Here is a 27,283-nt window from a genome sequence, read left to right on the forward strand (position 1 = left end):
ACTTGATCTTCTCACGTTCTGATGTAGGAAGTTGGTCTTATGTTGAGGTCGTTTGAACTGTACAGCTCCCCCCTCAGACAGAAAACCAGGTGGTCAAACTAATTCTGCACACCAACTCTGATGCTTCGTCGGACTCGTTACCACCTCAAATAATGCACAAGGTGGTTTACAGGATAGCACCTCCTATTACAAACTTATTTAACAATATGCCGGAAAAAGGATGTTTTACTTTGGAGTGGAAAAAAGCCTCAGGTTTACCATTATAAAAAAGTCTACCCTTGATCCAGCGATGGAGCATAATTATCGTCCAGTATCTCCTCTTCCTTTCCCTGCTAAGTTTATTGAAAAACACATAAATAAAACTTTATCAGACTTTCTGGATAAAAATAAAATTCTGAGTGAGTCACAATTTGTATTTGTATTTTCGATACTCTGAGACTTGTAGTCTTACATGAGCTGCTTGCTGAAATTAGGATCACTGCTTCTGCTTATGACCTGCTTCTCGTTTCTAGAAGATCATGAGCTGATAGCGACCCTTGGGGAAACTTTCATTGTAGAGCCTTTACTTTGCCTTGTGTGGTTACTCAAGATCTTCCCTCAGCTCTATGCTATTCAATTCAAATGTGGCTCCTTTACCCACACCTAGTTATTCATTTGGTTTTACCAGTATAGCGAATGCTGCGATACTCAGATCATAGTTTTGATCTCTGGCAGTACCAAAGAAGTGGAAGACTGGTTCAACAACTGTATGCAGGCTTTTGTAAATTGGATGAAAAGTATTTGTTTAAAATTAAATTCACATAAAACAGAACTTCTTTTAATTGGGACAGCTTGCACTTTCTGGAATCAATCTTGGTGGCCCCAGTCCCTGGTTTATTCCCCTGTCCCTGCTCCGAAAGTTAGGAGCTTTGGTATTATTTTTGATGCAAAATTATCTTTTGTGGCTCATATAAATGAACTGCCATCGTCCTGCTTCTTTGTTCTACAAATATTAAGGGCAATTTTTCCTTTTATTCCATCTGAGCTGCAAATATTGGTGTTCATATCCCTATTGTTATCTAAGTTAGACTATTGTAATAACATATATGTGGGCATTAATCAGAGACCACTAAATAAGCTTCAATTACTGCAAAACTCCACTTGTTGTCTGCTTAAGAAACTTCCAAAGCATCATTCAGTTAAGGAAGCTTTAGTGGCTCTTCACTGGCTCCCTGTCAGAAAGAGAATTGTGTTTAAAGCACTATGTCTGGCGCATAAAGCACTCTATGGATAAGGTCCTGAGTACCTCAAAAACAAAATGTATGTGGTATGTGCCATCAAGACCACTCTGTTCTGCCACAGCAAGAACAGTCCAGATTCCTAGGATTAAGAAAGCCAAGGAGGTCACAGTTTTGAGTCACCTTTGGAATAGACTGCCTCTGCCACTTAAATGCCAAGAAAATTTATTCTGCTTTTGTAAGCAGTTGAAAACATGGCTGTTCACAGAATCTTTATAGCCTCGGCATTTCAAATACTTTTTTTGTTGCTTTTGGGCGTAGTAAATTGCTAGCGCCAAGACGCCCTAGGGCATTTGTGTGCTTTATAATTAAAAAAATCAAATCATTATTCACAGTAATGGATATAAACAATCACTACTAAGCACCTGGAAGTAGGTTAATGAGGAGTCCTCTGATAGCTGGAGGAAGTGGTAAATGTGGAGTAGATGGAGTAAATTCCACCAATGTTTTTCCTGATGAACTAAGCACGTCCTTCAAAAATGAGAGGATTTATTGTTACCACCCAACACAAAAGCAGGTCCATCCACTCTGAAGGGAAGGAGTGATAGCTGGGAGAGTCCTTAATCATACTGTAATTGTTCACATAGTTTTAAATCTTTTCTCTTTTAGCTATGAACCTCTTTTGTCCAGCCTCAGTGATTGTACACCGAAGATCGAAAGAAGATTTTGGCCAGATTTAGTTGTATGTTGTTAAAGAATACTGCGGATGATACTAAACTCATAAGTAAATGCATAGCTCCTATGCTATGAGTCGGAAGACCTGCACCAGGGACATAAAGGAGGAATTTAATAAGTGTGGAAAATTATTGTAAGTGCTCAGAATATGTAAAATACATTTGGAGGGCCTACGCCTAAATGAAAATCTGAAGAAGTAATCTGTGATTTTAAAAAATGGCATCAATATATTTATTGTTGTATTTTCACATTACAAAATTAAAAGCATTCAAAGTCCTTTGTTACCCACCACTATAACTAGTTTGAGCATTGTAGTTTATCTTCAATTGAGCAAAACTGAATGAACAATTCAGATTATAAATTCTGTTTATGGTACATTACAAAAATTTAATCCACAGAGATAAAAATGTATAGGCGCAATTTCTGTGAATGGAAAAATTGAATAGGGCAGTCAAAAAAACAATATTAATAAAACAATGAGTGAACAATGTATCTTTATCAAACATAAGTTTGCACATTAAAAAAACATTATCTGTGATATTTTTATTCACCACATGTCTATAATGGCACTATGGTAAAATTCATAGTTGATATCCTGGTTTGTAATCATATCGATGTATGAAAACCCAATTAAGGTCTCTGTTAAGTGATAAAATACCAGTAAACATTTTCAGTTAGTTGATCACCTTTCGAAAGAATTGAGAAATGTGTATACAAACATAAATTTAACTTTTTTGCTCATTTAATTGATGGTAGAACATAGTGATCCTTATGTTAGCACTACAAGGTGGCAGCATGCACCAAGCCAGCACTATACAAATCAATGCAGTAAATAATTGTAGTCGAGCAAGGGTAAAAAATTAAGAGGTGCAGAGCGAATGGTGTTTGCGTATATGTGAATGGACTTGTTTTGCTTTCTGAAATTGATTCAGTGATAATAGGACAACACAATGTGAATAAGCAAAAAAAGTACAACTATCACTGGCAGAACTGATTTCTCTTTAGTCGGTGCTCTAAACTCTGTCTTGTATAAAGTGAAACATGTCCTGTTTCTCTACCTGTTCCAAGGTCAGGCTGCGTGGGTCCCCTGTAAGATGGAAACATCCCGTAACGGAAGCACCATATGAAGAATAAGTAAGCTAAATGGAATGCAACATGCTTGATGCAATAGAAATATTAAAGGGTCCATGTAGTGGTTCGCCCGATTGTAGTAGGATCATATAAGAAAAAAGTAACATGTTTATTTGATGGGAAAGGAAATCATTCTAACCTAGAGAAACGTATATTACTGCACCTGGTGGTGTCCTCTCTTTTGGTCTGTCTTCTTCCCCTTAAAGTGGACAAGTTCTGATGGTGGTAATTGGAAAGGGTGCAGGGAGATGCTTGGGCTGGAGAGCATTGTCTGCCCCCCACCGGACGGCTCTGGGAGTCGGCAGCGACCGGACAATGTTTGCTGCCCACAGCCCATGCCCCTGGAACTTCTGTAATGCTTTGGTGTCTCTGGGGAGGATGCAGAGTTTGAGGACCTGATCATTCCAGGCACTTATGGCACTTGGAACTGCGAGTCGGAGTATTTCACCTGAAGTTATCGCTCTGGTTGAAATACTAAAATTCGAAACGAGGACCCATGGTGTTCCTGCTCTGTGATTAAAACCTTGCCCTGACACTTGTAAATTTGCCCTGTGGCATTTTCCTTAACTTATATGCCCCTGTGAATCCGAGAACACAGGTTCTAGCACCTCTGTAGTGACTGACCAAAGTCCCCACTCATTTTACCTGAAAGATCTTGGGCAGGCCCTGCTGTTTGTGGTTTTGCTTTGCCTTTTATGTTGGACTGAAGAGGCAACCACACTTTTGTACGGACGTCACTGCTATCCAGCCAGTCTAGACCTCTTAGAAGAGATGGGGCGGAGCACCTCGCTCTAGGCAAAATGCTCCCGCTAGAGAAAAACCATGGCATGAGGGACGAACTCTTTAAACAGAGCACAGCATAAGGCCATATTAAAGCAAGGGGCGAGATTAAAACCCATGATACTCGTGCGAGTGACCAATTTTGAAGGAAGTTACTGACTAGAAGCACAGGGTAGTAACACCTTTCTTGGTTTCCTATAGTAGTTAGATATTCCCTCCTGCAGCTAGTCTTCCTGGTAAATACTGAACTCTCCCCACCCCCGATTGGCCAAGTTGTGCGTAATGGGTTCTTGGTACAACAAAGTACTTTTTCTGGTTTATGTAAAAGCGCCGACTGGGCAGTCAATTATTAAACTTCATGTATAGCATGTTCTTAGCATCGGATTCAACTTGGGCTGGGTAAAGGGGGGGATGTAGTGGATGCAACTGATATAGAGGACGTTCAAACCTATATATACAGTGAAAAATGTACAATGCTGATTATTCCATACCCAAGCAACATTGATGAGAGGTCTTATTTCCGTGTTCTAAAACCAATAAAAATACTATTGAAACATGTATTAAGCATTGTCCAGAGAACTGTTGAGTTCTGAGTCTCTCAGGCCTCGCCACATGCCTTAGTGAGCCGTGGACTGCTTGTCTCTCTAGCCTATGAATCGAGTGCTAATGAGTTGTACTGGGGACTCAGTTGTTAGAGTTCCCGGTAGGATGGCCCAGGAACATTGAAGGTAAGTGAACTATAACACCCCGAGTAAGGCCAAGGGTCCCTGCATGTCCCGGGATACACCCGATTTCAAATTAGAAGTAGAGTTCAAATTTCTAATGGCCATGGGTTTTTCTATCCCTGTTTAAATCCCTCCCGGTATTACCTGAAGGAATTTGCGGGAGAAGAACTAATCGAAGAAGAGAATTGTGTTAAGTTTGAAATTTTGGTAAAATAGAAACCACACCTTTTTCTAATTTGACTAGAGAAACACTGGATCAGGAGTTAAAATCTATAAGAACAATACTTCGATTAAGCACTAAGAGCTACAGGCCCTTCTGTTAAATGTATTTAGACAGTCAAATGGCTTAGGAATCCATTTACAGAGATTGTGTATTCCATTTCCCTCTGTTATGACACTGCAGTACCTATAAAGAACATAGTACAGATGAGTACACTACAGTAACCATAAATGATGAAAAGAACCAGTGACTGACCGCAGTATGTTTATAGGGGATGCCTGTCGTCTTTGATGGTTTGCGAAAATGCTTCAACTAGGGAGACCTATTTCTGAGAGATGGGATGTTTGGTTTGCATAAGCCCTCTCTACCTTCCCTTTGTAAACGTACACTCTCAGACGCCAGCCAAGAAAGTGACCCTTCACCAAAGGCCTGTGCTGTCTGTGAAGTAAGGTCAATCCAATGCATTGTACTATTTAGTTTAGCTAGTAATAGGGTCAGATCCAAAAGTGTACTGAAGGCCCTGTCCGAGTCAGGGCAGGGTAAAGGTTCCAGTATCAACTCTTCAGTCAACGGCCAGTGACCCAGAGGAGCAGTTCCATAACCCTTGCCCAGTAGCTGGTCAGTGACCTGGTTGTCGATAAAATATAAGGTAGGTCCATGTTCAGAGATCAACACCAAGAACAAAGCGAGGAGGCCCCCTGATAAATCTTAAAGAAACGACGTGGGATGAGATACACTCTATTAAGAATCTTGAACTGGATTTACTTAATGCGCACATTTTGGGATCCTCTATGAGGATATGGTAGAATCCGCTCTGGCCTGTTGTAATCTATCTGTGAGCTTTTAACAAAGCCCACTTGCATGCCCATCACTATCACTTGTTTATGGGCTTGCCTTTCAAAAATCCTTTGTTATCATTGGTAAATGCTTTACGTTTGTATCTCCTTACGGCAGTATTGTTACCGCCTTGGCCTTCCACCCTGTTACATGGATAATTGCACTTTTGCTGATACATTAGACTGCGAGCGAACCTCTTTTTCCTATTGTGTCTTTCCTTTGTGCTCATGCTCATAGTGGCGTTAGCGCTTTATATCGGCTTGTTTATATCAACTTTTTTACTTTTTATTTTCAATTTATGTGGCAAGAAAAGTCCAGTTAGGAATTTACGAGGCTACTAGCTCTTACTCGAGCAAACGCGAGGCCCATTGCATGGCAAATGCTTGCTAATCGTGCAGTGGGAGACCTATGTCACTCTCCCACTTTTCATGTAGGGAAGTCCTGATCAAAACTGGACTTTAATTCTTCTGTGTTCGATGCAGTGATTACTATTACACCCTACATCCACAACGGTTAGAAACTCCAAAGCTGACATGAAGTCTAACAGAAAGTATTATTGTTTTTTTTGTTCCTCGAATTGACTCTTAAGTTGTTGCTCCAAACTGAATGTAGTCAGTTTATAGCTTTATTTCGTCCTCTGTCAGTTTTGGATGCAGGAATGAAGGTTTATTCCCTGCACCCAACACTTCATGCTGTTGTGTTGGACAGAATCATACCAGATATATTGATCCCTTGTAGAATGAGACGTGCAGCAATCTCTTGGTCGCAAGGTCGAATCCCTCCACCCTTGTGAAGTCAGTAAATTGAGTAGCACTGGTTATTTACATTACTTGAGCGCTGTATTAAAACACATTCTTCCCATCATTATTATGTGTTTCTATAAACGATATGTATGCTGGGGGTCTATTCTTGCTTTTAAGTAAATTTTCTCTCACCAATGAACATACTGCACAGGTAGAGAGACTAGTGAAAGGTACTGGCAAAAAGTGAGGGTTGAAGCGAAGTTCAAGAATTTGAGTCAGGTGTCAGCCCCTGAACCAAGATGGGGCATCATTGAGCGCAGGTTAGGGAAGCAAACAAGAGAGGTGGCGCCTTCTGAATTCACACCCCCTTTTGAGAAATGGTGCGTACAAGGAGCAGAACAAATGCTATAGAGCCCTTTTCTAGTCGTGTGGGGTTTCAATAGCGTTTAACATGCCTTATGAATGGCTTCTAAGGGGAGGCAAAGGGGCCAAAATGCAAAGGCATTTCAGTCAGCCCTTGAACGAGGCCGCATGCATAGGTGTTTTGCTGAACACTTGGGCGTGGGAGATATGTGTAATGCAAGCTGACTCACTCTGTTCCAGTGTGTAATGTTTCCCTCTCTTACCTCTCTCTGTTTCCGTGTGTAGGATTCTTAACGTGGAAAGCTCGGCAGACATCTCAATCTGGTCTTCGACGACCTTTGCATCTGTTCCGCACATCTGCGTTGTAGATTGAAGCCCACATGGAAGTTCCTGTCTGTCACCCTGGTCTGGACTTTCAGAGAAGACGAAAAGGCCGGGATGAACAGTGAAACCGAGACCTCTACTTTACTAACGAACAGGAAAAGTGTAACCTGGATAGGATTCCTTTTCATCATTTTTGTTTTGCGCGATGTCTGAGATGTCATTTTGTGACTTTACAAGCCCCCTTGTGAACAGGGTGCTGGCCTGGATTTTGGGAACAGAAGGGTGATGGTGCATAAAATACAGTGTGCTCAGTGTCCGGCAGAGAGGAGCCGTGCATTGCAGCAGCCTTAGCTTTCAGTCCGTGACATAGGAGATTTTGACCCCAAGCTGAAAGCCCCGCTGTGCAGTGACAGCTGTAACCTGACCCCTGAAGCTCATCCCACGCCCAGTGCGATCGTAGCTTGTACAGTCCGGTCAGTCCTCCTTCCCTGTACGGAGCCCCGCAGGGGACCTGCTTTGCAGCTGCCTCAACCCAAGTCGAGTACTTTGAACTGCAAGCCCTCCTCACTAAGTAGATTTCTTCCTGAGCTTGACTGACCCCTACATTTAGGCAAGTAGGGGCACCAGCATGACTGTTTATTTCTGAGGATGCCGAAGATAACACAAGGCCACCGTTAAGGTGGAGGTTTTTAAATGGTTTATCTTCTTTTCTATTTTTTAGGCCATGGCCGCAGCATACAAGCTTGTGATTAGCAGCGTAAACTGTTACAACAGTGTTCTGATTGATCGGCGCCGCCAGCATGCTGTGCACTACTGCACCGGGAATTGTAAAGCTTTCATGCATGGGGTGCAGTGCATGGTGGTGCATCATAGCATTTGTGCCCAGCTCGTGCAGGCTGTGGATACCCTTGCACCTGGTGTTCGGAGTGCAGAGTCCAACCAGAGCAACCCAGTCATCGAAAATAGCCTTAGTGCATCTGGCATTGAGGACAGCCATCAGGTCCTTCACCCAAGCACGCCAAGAATCAAAAAAGTATCTTCTGTCCAGGGCATCGCCAACCTGAAAGACATCACTGGGGAAGCCATCAATCTTGCCAGTGGAAAAACCAAAGAATTCTCTTTTGAGAAGACCAAGAGCTCCTCAAGCCATCATGTTACTTTTAGGAAGGGGAGAAAAGTACGCCCCGAATCCTTCAGCAGGAAATCCGCAGACTTTGACCTCCTTTACAGCCACTTCAGCCATGATGAAAACTGCCCTCCATTTAATGTCCTTCATGGTGTGGTTGGCGAGGAGAAAGGACACCTTTCTCGCAGCACTTCACTGGAGCAGAATCTAAACAGTATGGCCTCCTTGTATCTCCAGAACTTCTCAGAAGAAAACCTGATCACTCAGATCCTGGAGAAACACAAACTGGACAGTTCTGGTTCCGGGGAGGATATCAAAATGTGCTTGGATATCTTACTGAAGTGCTCAGAGGATCTGAAAAAATGTACTGATATCATAAAGCAATGTATCAAGAAAAAGTCTGGGGGAGGCGGCAGTGGTGTGAGCAGCAACGACCAGTTTCTCAACCCAGAGAGGATATATATGAATGTAATGGCAAGGCTATCCTCCTACCTGAAAAAACTCCCCTTTGAACTTGAGTACGGGCAGTCTGGATGCTCTGAGCCAAGTGATCTTGCAGAGCTTGTTAATAGCCTGCATGGCTTGCAGCCATCACCCTTCTCTTCAATGTTCGGAAGTGACCAGCCCCCAAAGTATGAGGATGTTGTCCAGTCACCACCACAGTTAGGACACCTGCATCCACCACCCACTGAAACACTGTCTTTGTTGACACCTGATATGGGTGGCCAGCCATCTCTTGCAAAACCTACTGAAGTAGCTCCACCTAGCCTGCCTCCGAAACTGAAGCATAGCAATAACCTTCAGTTCCAGCAAAAACACAGCAGGTCAGCTAACAGTACTCTACCTCAGGTACTTCCTACTCACTCTTTAGAGAATGTCTCCTCCCTGCACTCTCCATCCAGGAGTAACGACATAATGTCTAAAGTCTCTTCAGAGTGTCTTTTTATAGAGGAAGAGTCAGACCGAGAGAAAGTACTGGGTAAAGAAAAGAGATCAGAGGAAAAAAGTGTTGGCCGCTGGACATCTGGGAAGCAAGACTCTTTAAAAAGCATCTTATCAGAAGATAGGGGCAAAGACTTACGGACAAACACACTTTCTAATGCAGCTGCCAATTCTTTAGGGAGGGGTACAGTAGAGGATCTCCTTTCCACCAAACCCCGCCAAGGAACAACAAATAATCCTGCCTCCAGCAAAGACCATGAGGAGATAGACAAGTTGCTTTTGGACTTGGAACACTTCTCAAAGAAAATAGAACATACTCTAAGGGATGCCCCACCTGCAGGCAGCAGCCTTTCAATATCAAAAGGTACGAGTTTGGCTTCTGGGCAATTGTCAAGCCCACCACTTGAGCCTACAACTAAAGCATTAATGCCCTTTGATAAAGGTTCTTTGACAACTTCATCAAAAGCTAAAGAAACAAATGGGCACAAAATGGATGAGGAAGACAGAACTCTCTTGTTGCGAATCTTAGAAAGCATTGAGGATTTTGCCCAGGAGTTAGTGGAATGTCGGTCTGGAACAGGAACCCTGTCCAAAGAGAGGGAAGTAATGCAAATCCTGCAAGAAAACTTGTCTCCTGCTTCCTCTTATCCTGCCTCCCTTCCCCAGAACAGCTACAGAGGGCCTGAGGCAAAGGATACCGGTCCTACCCTCCTTATTCAACAGACGCCAGAAGTGATCAAGGTAAGACAGCCTTCTAATAGTTTCCTAGCAATCCACATGTGGCAAATGCTTTTTGGAACTTGGAAAAAATATGCTCGCACATAATAAATACACTGCAGGCTTTCGACTTGACTGGTAATTCATCAAAAATAGTTTTGGTTGCACATTGACATGTGGGAATTCTTACCAGTGCTTTAGTTTAATATTATTTGTCAGTTTGCGGCATTACTCCAAAACATGACACCTCACTTTTACCAACAGTTGTGTTTTACCTGTAATCTTCTGAGTCGCTGTACAAGTTGTTTTATGACAGTTGCTGTATTCATGGATTTCATATGGTCTTTGTTTTCGCCAGTTATGTTAGGAGAACTTGAACTTCTCCATCTGCTTCCAAACCAGTAAAACCACGAATTACAGTGGAAACAACAGAAAACAAAAAATGTATAACTTCTCCCTCTCCACCAAAATTGCGTCCCAACAATACTTTTAAGTCGGGTCATAAAACTCACACACTTGTCTAACTTGACTGACTAGCCTCGAAGGCCCACTAGACTGCTAATAATTCCCCGGAGAACTGTGTCCACAGTGTTAATCCTTACTGAGCAACCGCAGGAAAGTGTGACAGGTTTGAATCTATACTTAAACTCTTGCTAACACTTTATGCAGTGGTTATTTCGCATTTTACAAATATCTGGAAAGTAGTCCTTAATCTAGACAACACTACAAGAACAACTCCATCGTTGCCATGTGCAGAGAAAATCACAAGCTTAAATGTACACTCGAAACAAACTCTACGGCTTGTTTCCAGACACCATGTTACCTCATGTCAAATAGTGGCCATGGCTGTTCAGTTGAGTTGTAGGGTTATGTATCAGGTGTTATACTAAACTATCTCTAGGAGGTCAGGTAACATCCAGGCAGTAACAACAAAGATATCAAAAGTGGAGCCACTTGAACCTTGGGAATAACTTTGACTTTTCTCAGACAAAGTAAAAAAACAACAGAAATATTTTATAGAGCTGAAATCACCAATATCCCAGGAGATAGACGTACATGACAAAGATACTGATATTTTACTTATGGGTTACCGGGATGAGATTCATTGTTTTCTCTTTTGTTTAGGCTTTTTAGAACCCAGTGTATGACATAAGGGTTGCAGATAGCTACACGCCTGCTTTTTCAAGGTTATTGCTGAGGAAATATAGTCCAAAGATGAGTGTTCCATGGCAAAACCTAATATATTCCCAGTGTTATTGGTTCATAACATATTAACATCCACAACGGGAGGGGAAAAATCATTAGCCCATAAGACAAGCATAGAGGAAATAGTCTGAGAGAATGGACAGAACTGTTAAAAAATATTTGTGTCAATTTCTGGCTCTGAAAAAGAGAAAAATCATCAGTAACGTGTGGCAATACCAGTATTAAATGTGCAAGTAGGTAGTGAAAGCGGTGGATCATTAGTCTAATGTGCTGGGTACAGATAAGGAGTCATCCAGACTTATTATATAATTTCATGTGGAGTCTGTTGCTAGAGGAATGGCTACCTCTTTGCCAAGGATACATTGTTCGTGACTTTGGTTGTAAGGTTTTTCTGTGGGTGTACCTTTTTTAAATTTTGGACACGCTTCTTGATGAATAGCAAATATTGGATGCTAGTGTGGATCATACATTAAAGAAACTTGTAGGACCCAGAAAGACAGCTTATTTTTTCTCTCCTTCTAACCTCTGATCTCCACAGCTGAAATCGATGAGTACAATCATGAGAGAGACCTACACGTTTGAGGGGTCATTCATTTGGAAGTCACCTTCCAGTGACAAATGACCTACTCCACTAAAAACCGAACCTCATACCTCAGCTTCAGTGGAATATGTGGCTCATTGAAGTCGGACTTGATAATCCCCTCACTGAATTTGACATTAGAGGAAAATATGATGAAGTTATTTTGATAGTGTGAAGGACTAAAATTGGAACAAATGGTAATAAAACAGTAAAAAACATTACAGTTTTCAGTTCAAGAATTGCACTCCACCGCAAAAGCCGAAGAGCAGAAGCACTCAGAGACCAGCTTCTAAAGGAGCTTTCTCAAATGTTCTACAGTGGGCTGTAGAAGAGATGTGATGAGCAGAATAGAATGTGCAGTTTTATTCCAGGATCATGATCCAATAAAGTGACACCGGAAATAATGAAGACCATTTTAGACCTGAGAGCAGCCAATGCACAAATTAAAAAAGAGAGAGCTCATTATAGTCTCTCTGACACAGATTGGTGGTGTTCGTGGATGCACAAGTTGCAAAATTCCACATCCTGGCTGTCCTTGCTAATTGGAAACTCACATTGGCCACAAGGCTCCAGTTTAAGCACGTGTCCACTGCTAGAAAGTGTCCAGCACCTAAAATAGACTATTAATTTATTTATTCCGGCTTAGCCAGTAAGGGGTTCAGTTGGTGCCCTTTATTCTTCCAGTATTTCTAGCAAGTTTTAGTATGAAGAGAGTCATAGTTGACTCAGTTGTTGCAGCACTGTTAGTGAAGCAGAAGATTTCCCCGGATTTAGTGTTGTGGATGCATGGCAAAAACCTATTGAAGGGGCACGCACAACAGTGGTGATGCATGCCTTCCTAAAATAATGTAAAGGACTCTGAATATTGGCAGCCATGTATGCAGTTTAAATTGGAAATTAAAGTAATTAGAATGTCTCTGATAATTTTCTTTCCGCAGTTCATGGCAAGTAGGGTCTGGTACCGAAAGACAGTATCACAAGTGCAGCAGAATGGACTTAGTAAAATTGTACAAAACAAATAATGAATCTCTGTAAATCAGCAATCTTAATTGACATCCATTATTTTGGTGCAGAAAACTGTGTTCATGTAGATGCTCTGCGAAGGCTTCATACATCTGGACACAAATGGAAATGTCCAGATATGGTTGCAAAACTCTACAAGATATTGGAGTAATTCACGAGTTGGTGTTTTTGTAACTCACCAAAATACAAACTGTCCAGTTTTCTGGTCTCTGGAATTTCTGAGATGGGCAGCTCTAGGAGATGGGACAGTTGGTCCTATGGAGCTATGTTCCCCAGTATGCCTTCCCCACTTTTTGCCTTCAAATAGTCTTTAACATATTCAGGAAGTTTCAGTTGGGCAATGATCTTTGACTCTAGATTACCCCAACAGACTCTGGTATACCGATTTCTGGGAAAGGGTATGTAAGTCGGTCTGAAGGTCCTTTCTGAGGCCTGGAAGGGGTCTGTTGCATCGTCACCTGAATAGTATGCAATTGCACATTTGGCTTCTTAGAAAGACCTCTGTTATGAGGGGCTTGATGTTATCATTGATACGAGACAAATAAATCAAACAAACATACATAAATATAGGTGGTTGAGGTTCTGGACTTGGTGTGAGTCAGCAATCTGGATTCGTAACTGCTTATTTTTCAAAAGTTCTGGACTGTTCTTACCAACTAATGAATGAAGGTTTTCAGAAGAAAACTTGTAACTGTTATATGTGTGTTTTACATTGTTTTCAATAAAATATGTTGACTTTTTTAAGGGTTTGGTGAAAATGGTTTCCCGCTTGTCTTGCATCATTGTACAGAAAGACCTCAGAGTGGTGTCGGCCAAGATATTTGCTCTGTAATTTGATTCTTTGCACATGAAAAGATGTCCTTCAATCTTTACGTGGTGATGTATGTCATCTTGACCAATCTCTTCATGTGCCTTTTGGTTTCCGTAGTCAAAGATAATTTATTAGGTGTTTGATCCAAAAAGGACACCCTCCTTCTTGCAGTCAATGTGGCCAACAATACAAATATCCTCTACATGAAAGAGGTGATCGTTATAACTGAGTGAATTACTTAGGGTTTTGCAGATGTGAGAAATTCACAAAAAATTGGGGGATGTTCTGTCTGCCCTATTTAGATTGTGTGTAGTTATAGAGTGTATAAATTCTTAATTAGGGCAGATGGTGCAGCCACCTAATTTTTGGCAGGTGTCCTGCATCATTCAAACTCTGTATAATGCTTTAAGTCTGGTCTAGGTGCTAGTCTTAACCAGAACCATCCTTTCAGGCAGAGGTCTGTCTGCAAAAGATCAAATTTAAGTTGTGTTCTGGTGTGGTATGTTTGGTGCAGTAGCTTGACTTGTACAAGTTGGAAATCTGACCAAATGGATGTGTCCCACGGATTGCCTCTTGCTTATCCTACTCTTCGTCGTTCATTTTGCCCAAGTCTTTCTCCACTTCTCCCTGTCACAATCATTCCACCCAGTTATTTATTGACTAGGGTCCTACACACCTGCGAAATATTTTTCCACCTGAAATTTTTTTTTAGTGCCTTTTTTCCAGTGGGAAGAAATCCTGTAGGCATTCTTCCTAACAGCACCCTATACTTATTCATTGGATTTCACAGTTTTATGTATTTAAAAACGTAAGACTTATACAGGGTGTCTACTGCTCGCTCAGTTGTTTCCAGGTTTTCATTACCTCTCTGCATCACATGTCCCACACTGCGGAGATTCCTATAATGTCCCACTTGTGGATCCGCTGAAGTGATTTGAAACCAGAGGTCTTAACTAACTGTTGATGCTTTTTGCATCTGTGAATCCAAGACTTGTGGGGCAGAGGAGAAATGAGAACATTGTCCTGCATCCATATGAGGACTGGAGGGAAGTATTAGAGTTGCGCTTTTGCTATTAGTGTCCAGTCAACCGAGCTCAGTACACTGAGAGAGTTTCCATTTAAACACGAAGCAAAACCGTAGTGCGTCAGAGAGTTTTTTTTTTAATTGCCTAGGATACCTCAGGTATTTATTTCTGTTAGGAATTTTTCACTTGTCCTCATCTGCAATCCGAAAAGCTATGTCCTTTTCAATACGGAGAGGGTTGCCAAGCACAATGGCAGGGTTATGTCAGGGTAGCGCTGAGCTCTATCATAGATTCCTTGGGGCTGTTAAAAGAGAATTTGGCCTGCAACATGCTTGGACCGAGTTTTCCCGAAAGATGCCATGAGGCTGCAAACTACGCCTACGAAGTACTTCCAATGAATAGTTCACCCAGGCACCACCCAAGGCAACGTTTCACTGCCAGTGTCAAACGACAGGAAATGTTCTATATAAAATTGTTAGGGACGATCTTTAGGTCTCTGTGAAAATGTAGGTCAGTATCAGCAGTTTATTTTTGTGTGTGAGAGTGTGCGTGTGTTTTGTCATTCGCAGTCCATCGTGCACATGATGCGATGGTTTTGCTCCATCCATCAGTATTGTATGGTTTAGACCCCCATTGAGCCAAGTTCAAACTTCTTACTGAAAGATACCAACCAGGTTGTGTTTTTTTTAACAGTTTATTAAAGCTAAAGTAAGTGATCAAAACGTGTTGCACAACCTTTGTGCTTCAGTTTGAAGGATACATCGTTTTCCATTGCCTTCTTCAAAAGACTCTCAGCCAGTGCCATGAATTCCCAGCCTGTTGCTGAAATTAACAACACTACTCCAGCACTACTTTTGTAACCCCAAGTCTTTGTAAATGATTATCACCTGGTTGAGAGCTGGAGCTTTCCTGAGGTTGCCATGGGCTGTAGGGTCTCTCCCATCACAAAAGGTTTCTACTGAACAGGCCCCTCCTCCTATTAACTTATTTTTCTAGTCTTCACTGTAGGTATTTTGTAGACGTATTTGACCTCTAGATAATCTTGGGGTGAGAATGCTCCTTCACTCCCTGCCAGCACTCCTGACACTGATCCTGGGTGAGCATTGCACCTCTATGTAGTGCATAGTTGCGTAATGCCTAAAGACACTGCACGGTTTTGCGCACCATGACATTAACCATGACTGAGGCCATGAACCTTTTACTTTGGGTCACTAAACGACATCAGAGAGAAGGCATTGGCAACGTGACTACGTGAGAGCTATTGGCTTTGCCAATGGCTTTCAGCCATGTTATAGAGTAGAGGGACTGCTATGCAGTATGATGAAAAGTTCTGAAATTAGCGCTTTAAAAGTTATTTAAAAAAGCGCTATAACGACTGTGAGCATTCAACATAAACAACGGGAGGGTAGGAGGTAAGAGGCAACACGACGGGAAGAAGAAATACAAAAAGTAAGCAATATGACTGGAAAAAAAGAAAAAAAGAAAACAGTACCTTGATCACAGCGTCAGCAGCCGTGGAAGGACCCTAAACAAGATGAAGCAATCAGTACTTGTTCTGTGGTCCATACGAAAAAAGAAGAACTGAAGCTGGCATCCACTGCCCAATTGAGAAGCAGCAAATGAGTGACACGGAAGCCCACGAAGGGTAAGCTGTGAGCTGGCTCCAAGCTCCTTGTAGAATACAATGTCTCTTTCAAGCCAGAGAGCATGCGCTTGAATATAGAACCAGCGTAAAGCATGTTAGCGTGAACAAGACAACTGACAAACACATGCACTTTTACAGATTGCTTTAATAAAAAGCAGAACATGTACCGTGAAAACAACAAAAGTGCTTTTAAGCATTAATACATCCTTGGCTTACAGTGTCATCCTGTAGAATAGAAAAACATCATAAAGTGCAATATCGCATAGAAAAGGAACCGATGGGAAACACACAGACCGGCAGATATGCTTTAATAACAAACATAGACAAAGCAACTAGGTTACACCTGCAAGAGAGCTATTGTCTTTGCTAGTGCCTTTTAGCTATGTTGCACAACAGCATGGAGTGGAGTGGCATGGCATAAAGTGGTGTGGAGTGGCCTAGAGTGGAGTGATGTGGAGTAGAGTGGGGTGGGGTGGAATGGCATAGGATAGAGGGCAGTGGTGTGTAGTGGAGTGACATAAAGCAAAGGAGCAGAGTGTATAGAGTTGAATGGAGTAAATTAGAATGTTTTAGAGTGGAGTGGCATAGAGTGAGGTGGTGTAGAGTACAACGGTATGTAAAGAGGAGTAGGGTAGAGTGGCCTAGAGCACCACTGTGGCTGAAGTGACGCAGAGTGCCATACAGCGGAGTGGCATAAAGTGGAGTGGTGTGCAGTGAGTGGAGTGGAGTGGACTGGTGTAGAGTGCAGCGGCCTAGAGTAGAGTGGTGCAGAGTAGAGTGGCATAGGATGCAGTAGCATAGAGCGCATTGGTACAGAGTAGAGTGGCATAGAGTGCAGTGGCATAGCATGCAGTACAGTGCCGTGGCATAGAGTGCAGTGGCATGGTGCAAAGTAAAGTGCAGCGGCATCAAATAGAATAGTGCAGAGTAGAGAGACGTAGAGTTCAGTGGTGCAGAGTGGAGTGCAGTGGCATAGAGTATAGTGACAGAATATAGTGGTGCTGAGTAGCGTGCAGTGGTGTAGAGTGCACAGATATAGAGTAGAGTGGTACAGAGAAGAGTAGAGTGCAATAGTGTAGAGTGCAATAGAGTTAGAATAGAGTGATGCCTAGTAGAGTGCAGTGGCGTAGAGTTAAGTGGTGCAGAATAGAATGCAGTGGTGTAGAATAGACTCTTGCAGAGAAGAGTAGATTGGTGTAGAGAGCAGTGGCATAGAGTGCAGTGGCTCAGATTACAGTGCTTCACAGTAGAGTACAGCGGAATTAGAGTACAGTGGTGCTGAGCAGACTGCAGGGGCATAGACTAGAGCGGTATAACGCATAGTAGAGTGGTGGTGTTAGGGCACAGATGTGTAGAGTGGTGCAAAGTAGAGTGGCATAGAGTGGAGTGGATTAGAGTGGTGCAGAGTGCAGCGGCATAGAGTATAGTAGTGTAGAATGCAGAGTTGTAGAGTGGTGCAGATTAGAATGTCCAGTTGTGTAGAGTAGAGCGGTGTAGAGTAGAGTGCAGTGTTGCAGAGTAGAGTTCTGTGGCATACAATGCGGGGTATGGGAGTGGGAAGGAAAAGGAGCAGAATGGAAGAGGGGTGAGTAGAAAGGAATAGAAGCTACACGGACGGGGTTATGGGACACGGACTGAAAACACAAACACTCATATGGATTGCTTCAACACAAAAAATTAGCTTAAAAAACGGGAACAGTTAATGGACACAAGTACTTGGCCCATGCTCCAGGGACGGCCATACACAAAATAGGACATGACGCATGCATGCCGTGACAAATTGGAGTAAAGGAAATTCGAGCAACACTGATGCTAACAAATTGCAAGCTATGGGCAGGCTGTAAACCCTCTGTATGTACACAAAGGTCTCGTAGAGACAGCGCATGCGCATCTACGTAAAGCCTAAAAAAAAGTATTCCATTTTGAAAACTAGGAAAGTACTTCAAAGCATTACTTAACTCCGTGGCTACAATGTCTCCCTGAAAAGCATAGTACCAACATAAAGTGCGTTAGCAAGAACAGGAAGCAAAGCTCACAAACGCATACATTCAGACAGACTAGTTTAATAATAAGAAGCAGAAATAGCAATTTGAAAAGAAAGTGCTATTAAGTATTTAAAAAGTCCATGGCTACAGTGTCTGGCCATTTGCGAGCATGAAATATTTGACGTCACCTCGAGGATTGATTATTTTTTTTTAACATAAGTGTGAGTTCTAGTAAAAAAAGAAATTGAAGAGATTAGGTGATAAGCGTGGTTGACAAAATGAAGAAAGCTTTATCTGGCATGGAAAGAGGCTTTACGTCCAAAATAAAAATGGATGAAATAACTGCTGCACTAAGAAAATGCTATAAAAAGGACCGTCAACACATCAACAAAGATTAAATGCTAAAAAACACAGACAAGTGTGTTTTAAAATGTTTGTAAATTTGCAACTAACAGCTCGAGTTATAAAAGAAAATATATATCAGCATAAGTAAAGAAAGTAAGGGCCTGATTTAGAGTTTGGCGGATGGGGTTTCGCCGTCAAAAATGTGATGGATAGCCCGTTCTCCGTATTACGATGGCATTATATCCTATGGGAATAGTAATACTGGGACGGGATAGCCACCGTGTTTGTGACGAAGTAACCCATCGGCCAAACTTGAAATCAGTCCCTACGTCTGAAAGATATTGTTAGGAAAACGAAAAAAGCACTTTCTATCATTGAACGAGTTTGTGTCTACAAAATAAACAATATGATGGATAGAAAGAATTTTTAAAAAAAGCAACACAACAGGAAAAAGGAAAAAAAAGAAATATAGTACCTCATTCACAGTGCCAGCAGCAGTGGAGACACTCTAATCAAGATGAACAAATCAGTTCTTGGACCATGCCCCAGACGAAAGAATAGGAAGTGAAACAGGCATCTAATGAGAGTGACAATGGTGCCCACGAATGGTAAGCAGTGGGTGGTCTTCAAGCCCCTAGCAGGATACAATATCTCAAACAAGCCAGAGCACATTTGCCAGCACTTGCAGAGTTGAAGGTGAGACGTAAAAATGACTTTGGTCTCAATCAGCATGTGCTAAGCTGGATTTGACGACCTTGACACAAAAAATCTCTGCAGCCTGGGATCAAATCTTTAAGCTGTCCAGCTCTCTTTTACATAATCAACAATTTGGTAGGAATATATGTAAATTATCTGCTTTCTGTCTCCTCCATTTCCAAGGCAATGTTTTATTTGCAAGAAATTACCCTTTAGCCTGTGCAATGTTGCTTTTCTTGTTTCCTGTGAATCCTCCTACAACTGTAACCTATTACATAAAAGGTCTAAATGCCTTCTTCTGTGTAGTGAAAGTACTTAATAACGGTATATACATTAACTGCACTGGCCTGAGCGTTCCCTCTCCTGCTTGCTCTTTCACCCCTTTCTTGCTCATTCTGTCCATCACCCTCTCTCTCTCTCTCCCAACAAATCAGTCTCTATCTCCCTCCCCCATTTCCTTTCTCACCCTAAGACCTTTTGCACTGATCCTCTCTCCTTGACACCAAATGTACACTTGTCTTGGTCGATACAGTAATAGTATAGTTCATAAAATATACATCTTCTCTCTCTTGCTTTCTTTGTTTCTCTCTATCTCTTTCTTTGTGGTTCACTCTCTCTGTCCCTAATTCTTTTTCATTTTTGTTTCAGAGAGTTATATCTTTCATTTCTTCCCTAAACTATAGCTTGTGCCCTTGCTGTGCACTGCTTATGGCCTCACATTTTACATCACACTTGAAGCGTGGAATGGCATCATTGATAACATCACTAGTGACATCTGAAATTACATCCTTGATGACAACACTGTGTGCATGTGGTGTGGGCGTGAGCTAGTTTCTTCTGTTAACTGTAGTTGTTGAATTTCAGTGTTTTTTTGTTTAAAACGTTGCATATTCACATTACATTGTCAGCTAACTATATCGTCCCTTTATCTTTGTTTTTAATATCGGTGACTGTGTGGGTGTACATAAAAAACACGTACTAAAGTGTTAAATGTGTTTTGATTTCTCTTTCTCAGCCCACCCCTTTCACATATTCACGCACACTCCTTCCTTTTCAGGTCGAGCGTGAGCATATGACCTCTTGAATACTTTTAAGTATACTTCTTCTGTGGGCTTCCAGCTATTTCATTTGTTAGTTTCAGTGTCATTTAAAAATCCTTGCTTGCTAGTGGTCAGTAATGCCTCTTTGTCCCTCCTTCTTCTTTGTGGGAGCAGTGACCAACTACTGTATAATTACCCTTTTTCCTGTTTATCTGGTCTGCAGGGGTCTTTTTTTCTACTTTGTTTCATGCTCCTGACTAGGGAAGCCTCCCTTTTCATTTACCAAACATTTTCCTCTGAGCTTAGCTGTAAACAAGGCTATAAATCAGGTTGCTATTTTGGTCACATTTGGTCTTTGTGGGCTCTCTCCACCCCCTCTCAGCTGCCTGGCTCCCGCCCTTCCTTGGCTTGGATTTTCTTTACCAAGCCTGTGTGCTGAGAGCAAGTGCAGAGGATCACTTGTCTAGCCTAGGCACCCAGCTCTACCATGGCTCTCCAAACCTTGGAGAGAGTGCTGACCTCTGGTCCATACTGGGATCCCACTCACAGCTCCATTGGTGCACCTCAGTTCACGCACTCCAAGCCCTCAGTTGTGCCAGGAACCCTACACATGCTGTCTGCCAGAGCACCTCAGGCAGTCAATTCAGTCAGTACACTCTGCTGCTCCAGTACTGGGACCTCGGGCGCAGGTCCATCAGTGCACCTCGGTTCACACACTCCAAGCCCTCAGCCGTGCCAAGAACCCCACACACATTGTCTACCAGAGCACCTCAGTTTTTTACAGTCAGTACACTCTGCTGTTCCAGTACTAGGACCTCGGGCGTAGCTTTATCAGTGCACCTCACTTCTACCTGAGCAAGACCACTTCCTTTCCTATACTGGGACCCCGCTCACATGCAGTTCTGTTAAAGCAACTCAATTCTAATATTCAGTCCCACTGCCAAGCCAGTACTCGACCCAAAAGAGCAATACACCGCTCAGCAAGTACACCTCAAGTCTGACATCCAACTCCACTGTTGATGGGAACCACCACAACTCTGTCAGAATCCATCAATTTTAACATTCAGTGCACATTTCTTCTCAGTACTAAGGCTCACACACACGCCCTTCAGGACTCCTCGCTTCTGTGGTTCAGAGGCAATGCCACTCCCATACTGGGCGACAGCTCTCTCTATACTCCCAATCCTGATCTGAAACACCCGAATATAGCTGTATTGGGGTTCACATACTACTCTTATGCACCTCCAGCTGTTCTGCAGGGCCCCCTGCTGTTCCACACTCTGACTTCTGTTTGAGGATGTGGGGGAGCCAATTGAATCTATTCTTAGCTGCCATCTTTATTTGGGAGGGTCTGTTTCACCCATCTCACTCTGTTCTTTCCTTTACTCTGTTTACTCTCAATGTTTTTTTCTCCCCTATATTTCTCTTTCCAGCTCTTAAAATACACACATTAACAGTTTCTCCCTTTCTTTCAACTGTTTATGTCTACTCATCTTCCTTTTGTATTTTTTTATTTCCCTCTTACTCTTGCTACCTCCTCTTTCAAACTCGCAAAAACTTAGGGCCAGATGTAGGAAAGGATTTGCGCCTTGCAAATGGCGAAAAACGACGTTTGCGAGGCGCAAAAGCCTCTCTGCGATGCAGAAATGCATTTTGCGAGTCGGGTCCGACTCGCAAAATGCATTTCCGACTCGCAAATAGGAAGGGGTGTTCCCTTCCTATTTGCGACTCGCAACGCTATGCAAGTTCATTTGCGACTGCGAAAGTGGTCGCAAATGAACTCGCAGTTACCATCCACTTGAAGTGGATGGTAACCCATTCGCAAACGGGAAGGGGTCCCCATGGGACCCCTTCCCCTTTGTGAATGATCACAAAAACAATTTTTCAGAGCAGGTAGTGGTCCTATGGACCGCTGCCTGCTCTGAAAAATACCGAAACAAAAGGTTTCGTTTTTTTTTTCTAAGTGCAGCTCGTTTTCCTTTAAGGAAAACGGGCTGCAGATATAAAAAAAAAAATGCTTTATTAAAAAGCAGTCACGGACATGGTGGTCTGTTGTCTCCAGCAGGCCACCCTCCTCGTGAGTGCCCATACTCGCATTGGGGTTGCAAACTGCGACCTACCTCGTAAATATTAATGAGGTGGGTCTTTGCGACCCCATTGCGAGTTGCAGAAGGTGTCTGAGACACCTTTCTGCATAGCAAAATGTGACTTGCAATTTGCGAGTCGCACAGACTCGCAAATTGCAAGTCGCAATTTTTGACCTACCTACATCTGGCCCTTAGTTATTTCTTTCCTTGTTTCGTTCCTCTCTTTTTTTAATCTGGTGTTCATTCTTTCACTACTTTTTTCTCTTCCCTTCATTCTTAGGTTGTTTTTTTTATTTGCTCTTTCATTTGACTGGGTGTGTGGCCTTTCACTTTTTTTAGACCTTTATTCCTTCCTTTCTCTGGTGTTTTTCTTATCTTTATCTGTCAATTAACATTTTACTATAAATCCTTCTTTTTCTCGTCTGTACGTGGAACCCACAAGTTATTTGTCAGGACCAAAAGTGTAAAAGTGGTATTCCCATTCTGTGCCAGTGGGAAATGTGTCAGTACATACTTGCCCTGGTTCTTTCACTGCTTGTTTCTCTCACCATCTCTCTTTTTTCTCTAATGTTCATGTTTCTCTTTCTTTTCATACTTTGTTTTTCCTCTTTATCTTTCGTTTTCTAGCTTCCTTCCCTTTTTTCTTTTATCTCACATGTTTGCTCTATTTCTTATCTTAGTTGTGTTTTCATTTTCTTGTTCTTTCTTTCTTTTATTTATTTGCGACCCCTTATCTTTCTTTCTTTTGTCTGTTTAACTCCTTTCACTTCTCTTTTTCTGCCCCATCCGCTTTCTCTCCTGAGGCCCAGTTATCAATGGAACAACAGGTTCGGTGGCATCCGGGCCCAGATCCCTATGGACCTCCCTCAACTCTAATTACTGCTGCATTTTCCTACCAAAACTGCAGTCAGCCATTTTCCTTACCTACTCCAGGGTCCATGACACCGTTACCACGCCACTTGTCCTCTCCATCTTTACTTCCGACTCCCTCTTTCCTTTCACCTTCCAATCCGTCCCAAATTATATTTTTGTTATGGTGTTTTGAGGATTACACTCTAATGCCAAAAGTTTATTTCTGATAATTGTTTACGTTTTAATATAGAGGAAGAAGGTAAATGGAAGTGCTTTAGGGAAATGCTGGGCCACTGGAATTATATGACAGGTATATCTTTCTTTGAGTCTGTATTTTATTCTGTCTTGCTCGGTGTCACCTCCCTCTCGTGGATTTTTTTCTATCCTCACTCTGCATCATTTGGAAGAATCATCTCAAATTCTTTTCAGAATTTCAGCAGGTGCTTTGTGGTGAAAATGGAGCTCATACAGTGTGGTGCCCACTGGACGAGGCGCTCCTAATCCATATTCAGCAACTGGCAAATGCTTTGACAATAGTGTTGCTGCTGGTTAGTTTCTTCTCGTTCTTCTGCCCAGTACCGATTGAGTTGCTTCTTGTTTTCTTTTGAACAATAACGTGAAACGCTGTGGTTGTTTTACCCAGGCTATTTCTGTTGCTTGGGTGACACTTGTCAGCGGGACCGTGTGGCGTCAGACACCACTAGTCAGGCCAGTGATAGGTGCCCAGACCTACTGTCTACATGAACGCACAGCTGAATAGACAAGGCAGCGTAATCAGGACATCCCTATGTATACTGCACCTCCGATGTGCCCTGCAGAGCTAGAGAACCGCACTTGTCCTAAAGCACTTTGCCTCTTCCCCACACACTCCCAAATAATAATGCCATTGTGCCGGTACCATGGCCTGCGTCACACTGTTCCTTTAAGACAACGAAACTTAAAGCACAACACTGCAGCCGCACAACAGCAGGTGGACTATAGATTTTGAAACGAGTCTGTGTTAGACACAAAGTGAACACGCTGCGCTTAAGTGTATTTTCAGTGAGGAACGAGTGAAGGTGGGAGACTAAGTGAGGCGCTTTATGTACTGCCGGTGTAGGGGCTTCACCCAGGAAGTCCATCCTAATTGCTAATTTAAAGTACGATGCAATATATTTTGTATAGAAGAATTACATGTTAATGAGAAGAACGTAAAGTATGCTGCATCACGTTGATGCCACTTAGGTTAAAGGGATGTCCTGAACGGCTGTGTAGAAAATTCAACGTATTCCGGTTTAAGGTTACCAGACAACTCGGTTCTCATAGGAGAGAAAAGTTCTCTATTCCATACCTTATCTGTCACAAATCATGTCTTATGTGTGTTAGTCCAGCTATTTCAAGTGAACAGAACCAAAATTACAACTCCACAACGCATTGATCTGCTAATTAAAAGCACAGGCCAACATACTAGGTGGCTACTGACTTAAGTGCACCATTTAAGATTCTAATTGCCTCTTAGTGGTTTTGTGCAGCCGGTAGTTTTGCCCTTCTGCAACGCAGCACTGCAAATTGCCATCAAGGCGAGTGTGTCCACTGGCTCATACTGCATAACTAGTTTTATTTAGTTCCTTTTCAAATTACCTCTTGAGACACTGGTGCCTATGTGCAGAGTGATGCTCCTCATGGCAGGGAGCACTGGTGCTAGCTCCAAGAAAGAGGACTCAAAATATGGGCACAGTGAGATGCAAGGTCCCTGTGCATGGCTGTCATTGATGTTTCTGAAGCAGCAATTAGGGACAAAGTGTAGACCTGGCCTAGAAACCTCTTCACCTTAAACCAGGGGTGTGGAATTTAATAAACTATCTACTTGTCCGTGGGACGGATTGCTTCTTAAATCTACTTGTCTGGTAAAAAAAAATCTACTTGTCCCTTTGGTGTCATGTAGTTCAGTGACAAATTATGGCAGAAGTCTCTATGTAAAAGCTCGGATAATAGCCTCTCTGATTATGCCAGGGCTCCTACTATAGTAGGGCTTGAATACTTGCAATTTATATCCCTACTATAGCAGTTTCCTAATTTTGTCATCTTTTGATAGATCTACATACTGGGGTTTGAGGGTGCGCAGTAAGCAATAGTTCCAGGGCTGGAATGCCTTTGAGTCTGAAAACCTACTAACTTGCATGTTTTAAGGATTTTCACCTGTGCTTCTCTAATCTTCTCCCATAATGAGAAAGGTTGGAAATGTACTCCTGACAAGGGCAGAAGTAGAAGTTCTTCCAGGGTTGGGGAAAAAGTGGTTGGTGGGAAAGTGAACTTGTAAACGCTCAATAGATTTTCACATGAGCAAATCTACACATGCATATTTGCTCCTTCTGGGAGCATTATAATTAGCCTCATATTGTTAAACTTTTCAAACATGTGTACACATTTTTTCTACAGGAACCACTGTCAGTAGGGCAGTGGGACCTTAAAACGTTTATTTACAGCACTCACCCTAATAATGAAGGCTTTTAATTAATGAGCCATAAATACAAGTTCGAACAGCATTCGCATATATGGACACACATATTACCTCAACTGCAGACAGTTCTCTGCTCTGTAAACTGGCAGCCAAAGGGATTGTGCTGCAGGGGGGTTGGGCCTATTTATCCCAAGGACAAAATAAACATGAAAACTTGTTGCCCTTGACCCCAAACAATATGTCCCGGGCATCGGCGATAGGAATTCGACATCCCTGTGAACAACAGAAACTACAGTCTCACCCTTCACCCCTCGCCTGTACCCAATATCACTTATCTTGGAGAACTAATCAGCAGCCCCTTGCTAGCAAAGCTCATGGAATTGCTAAATGTAGCCCTGTCCACAACCTCCTCACTTCATTGTTTCACCCTCCACCACCAGGAATGAATGCATTATACTTCCATGCTGTGGGGAATCTATCCTCGCACCCCTAGCTTATGCCATGACACAATCATGGGCATCCAAAATGGACCCATCTTCACTTTCATAATTAATAGTTTTGGACATACTGGAGAAGTATCATTTGATGCAGTATACCTTGACCATCTACCAGTGTTGGAGCATTTTCATCCTTTGCAGGAATCAGTGCCTTTCACGGTTAATGGAGCATTCGACCCCTCAAGTTGTGTGGTAGAACCACTACCAACATTTTATTACAAATCCAGTTAAGTTACACACTACGACCAATGTTGGCCATGGAAGGAAAGCTCTGGTCGGAAATAAAGTAAAACGATTTATTACTAACAAAAGCTCAAAGTTATGTAGACAGTTCTCAAAACCAAGTAATAACGATAAATAATCACTATGGGTTGCCAATGTGATGAAATAAATTCAGGCGGACTAACTTTAACAAAACTAAGCATTCAAGAAGGCCAATACATATCATTAAAAGAAATATCTGACATACAGAAATTAGGCGTTGCTCAGGATTAGCAATCATCAGTCATTTCAAATTAGCAGAGCCATAATTTTAGCTACGCACAGAAATCCGTACAACTAGCCAAATCAGAGAAATACAGGTGTGGGTGGAACACATGCAAAGGACAAAAATACAAAGGTGGCAAAAATAATTTGGAAAAAGATAATAACAGAGTGTAAGCTACTAACTAAGGTGGACAAAAAAAATAGATAAAAAGGGAAAACGTTAGCATATCAGAAGCTCGGTCAAGAGTCTTCTGGACAGATTCTCTAAACCTCATAAGGACATCTCAAAAGTTGAAAAGATGGAGAGGAAGATACCTCTCCAAGGGATACAACAAAACTGGGACACTTCATCAGTAAGGGTTCTGGAACTCCCAAGATCTGACCACAGTCCCACTGGTCATTGATAAATCAAAGTTCATAAAACATTCTGATTCGCCGACGGTATCAGTCCATGGTCCGTTGAAGGGGCATCATCCAGTAAAAATCGATCACACAACTCAAGTTGAAACATCTACTTATTTTCCCAAGTCTGTCACGAGAACATCTTCCTTTCATGTGACTCCACGTATATTGGAAACAATTGTATACAATGTCAGGCTGTGTTTTATAATGTCCTACTCTGAAGGACAATATGATACATTCTCTCTATGTCTAAACCATAGGGCCTGTTACCATAATCTAGTCTTCTTATGTGAACAAAGTCTG

At 42.2% G+C, this 27,283-nt stretch overlaps 1 protein-coding gene across 7 annotated transcripts in view; it reads left to right on the forward strand.

Annotated features, from left to right (window-relative positions):
- The window catches only part of PPP2R3A (protein phosphatase 2 regulatory subunit B''alpha), a 1,031,009-nt gene that overhangs the window by 603,700 nt on the left and 400,026 nt on the right, over positions 1-27,283 (forward strand). For 5 of the 7 annotated variants that reach the window (XM_069213531.1, XM_069213529.1, XM_069213533.1 and 2 more), the window contains one exon: positions 7,037-9,884. In XM_069213531.1, the coding sequence (XP_069069632.1) occupies positions 7,800-9,884 (2,085 nt within the window). In that variant the 5' untranslated portion in view covers positions 7,037-7,799. Of the gene's footprint in view, positions 1-3,020; positions 3,087-7,036; positions 9,885-27,283 lie in introns of all 7 variants that reach the window. The other 2 variants (XM_069213530.1, XM_069213534.1) reach the window with 1 other exon arrangement.

This window comes from Pleurodeles waltl, chromosome 11, assembly GCF_031143425.1.
Source record: "Pleurodeles waltl isolate 20211129_DDA chromosome 11, aPleWal1.hap1.20221129, whole genome shotgun sequence".
Lineage (NCBI taxonomy): Eukaryota > Metazoa > Chordata > Amphibia > Caudata > Salamandridae > Pleurodeles > Pleurodeles waltl.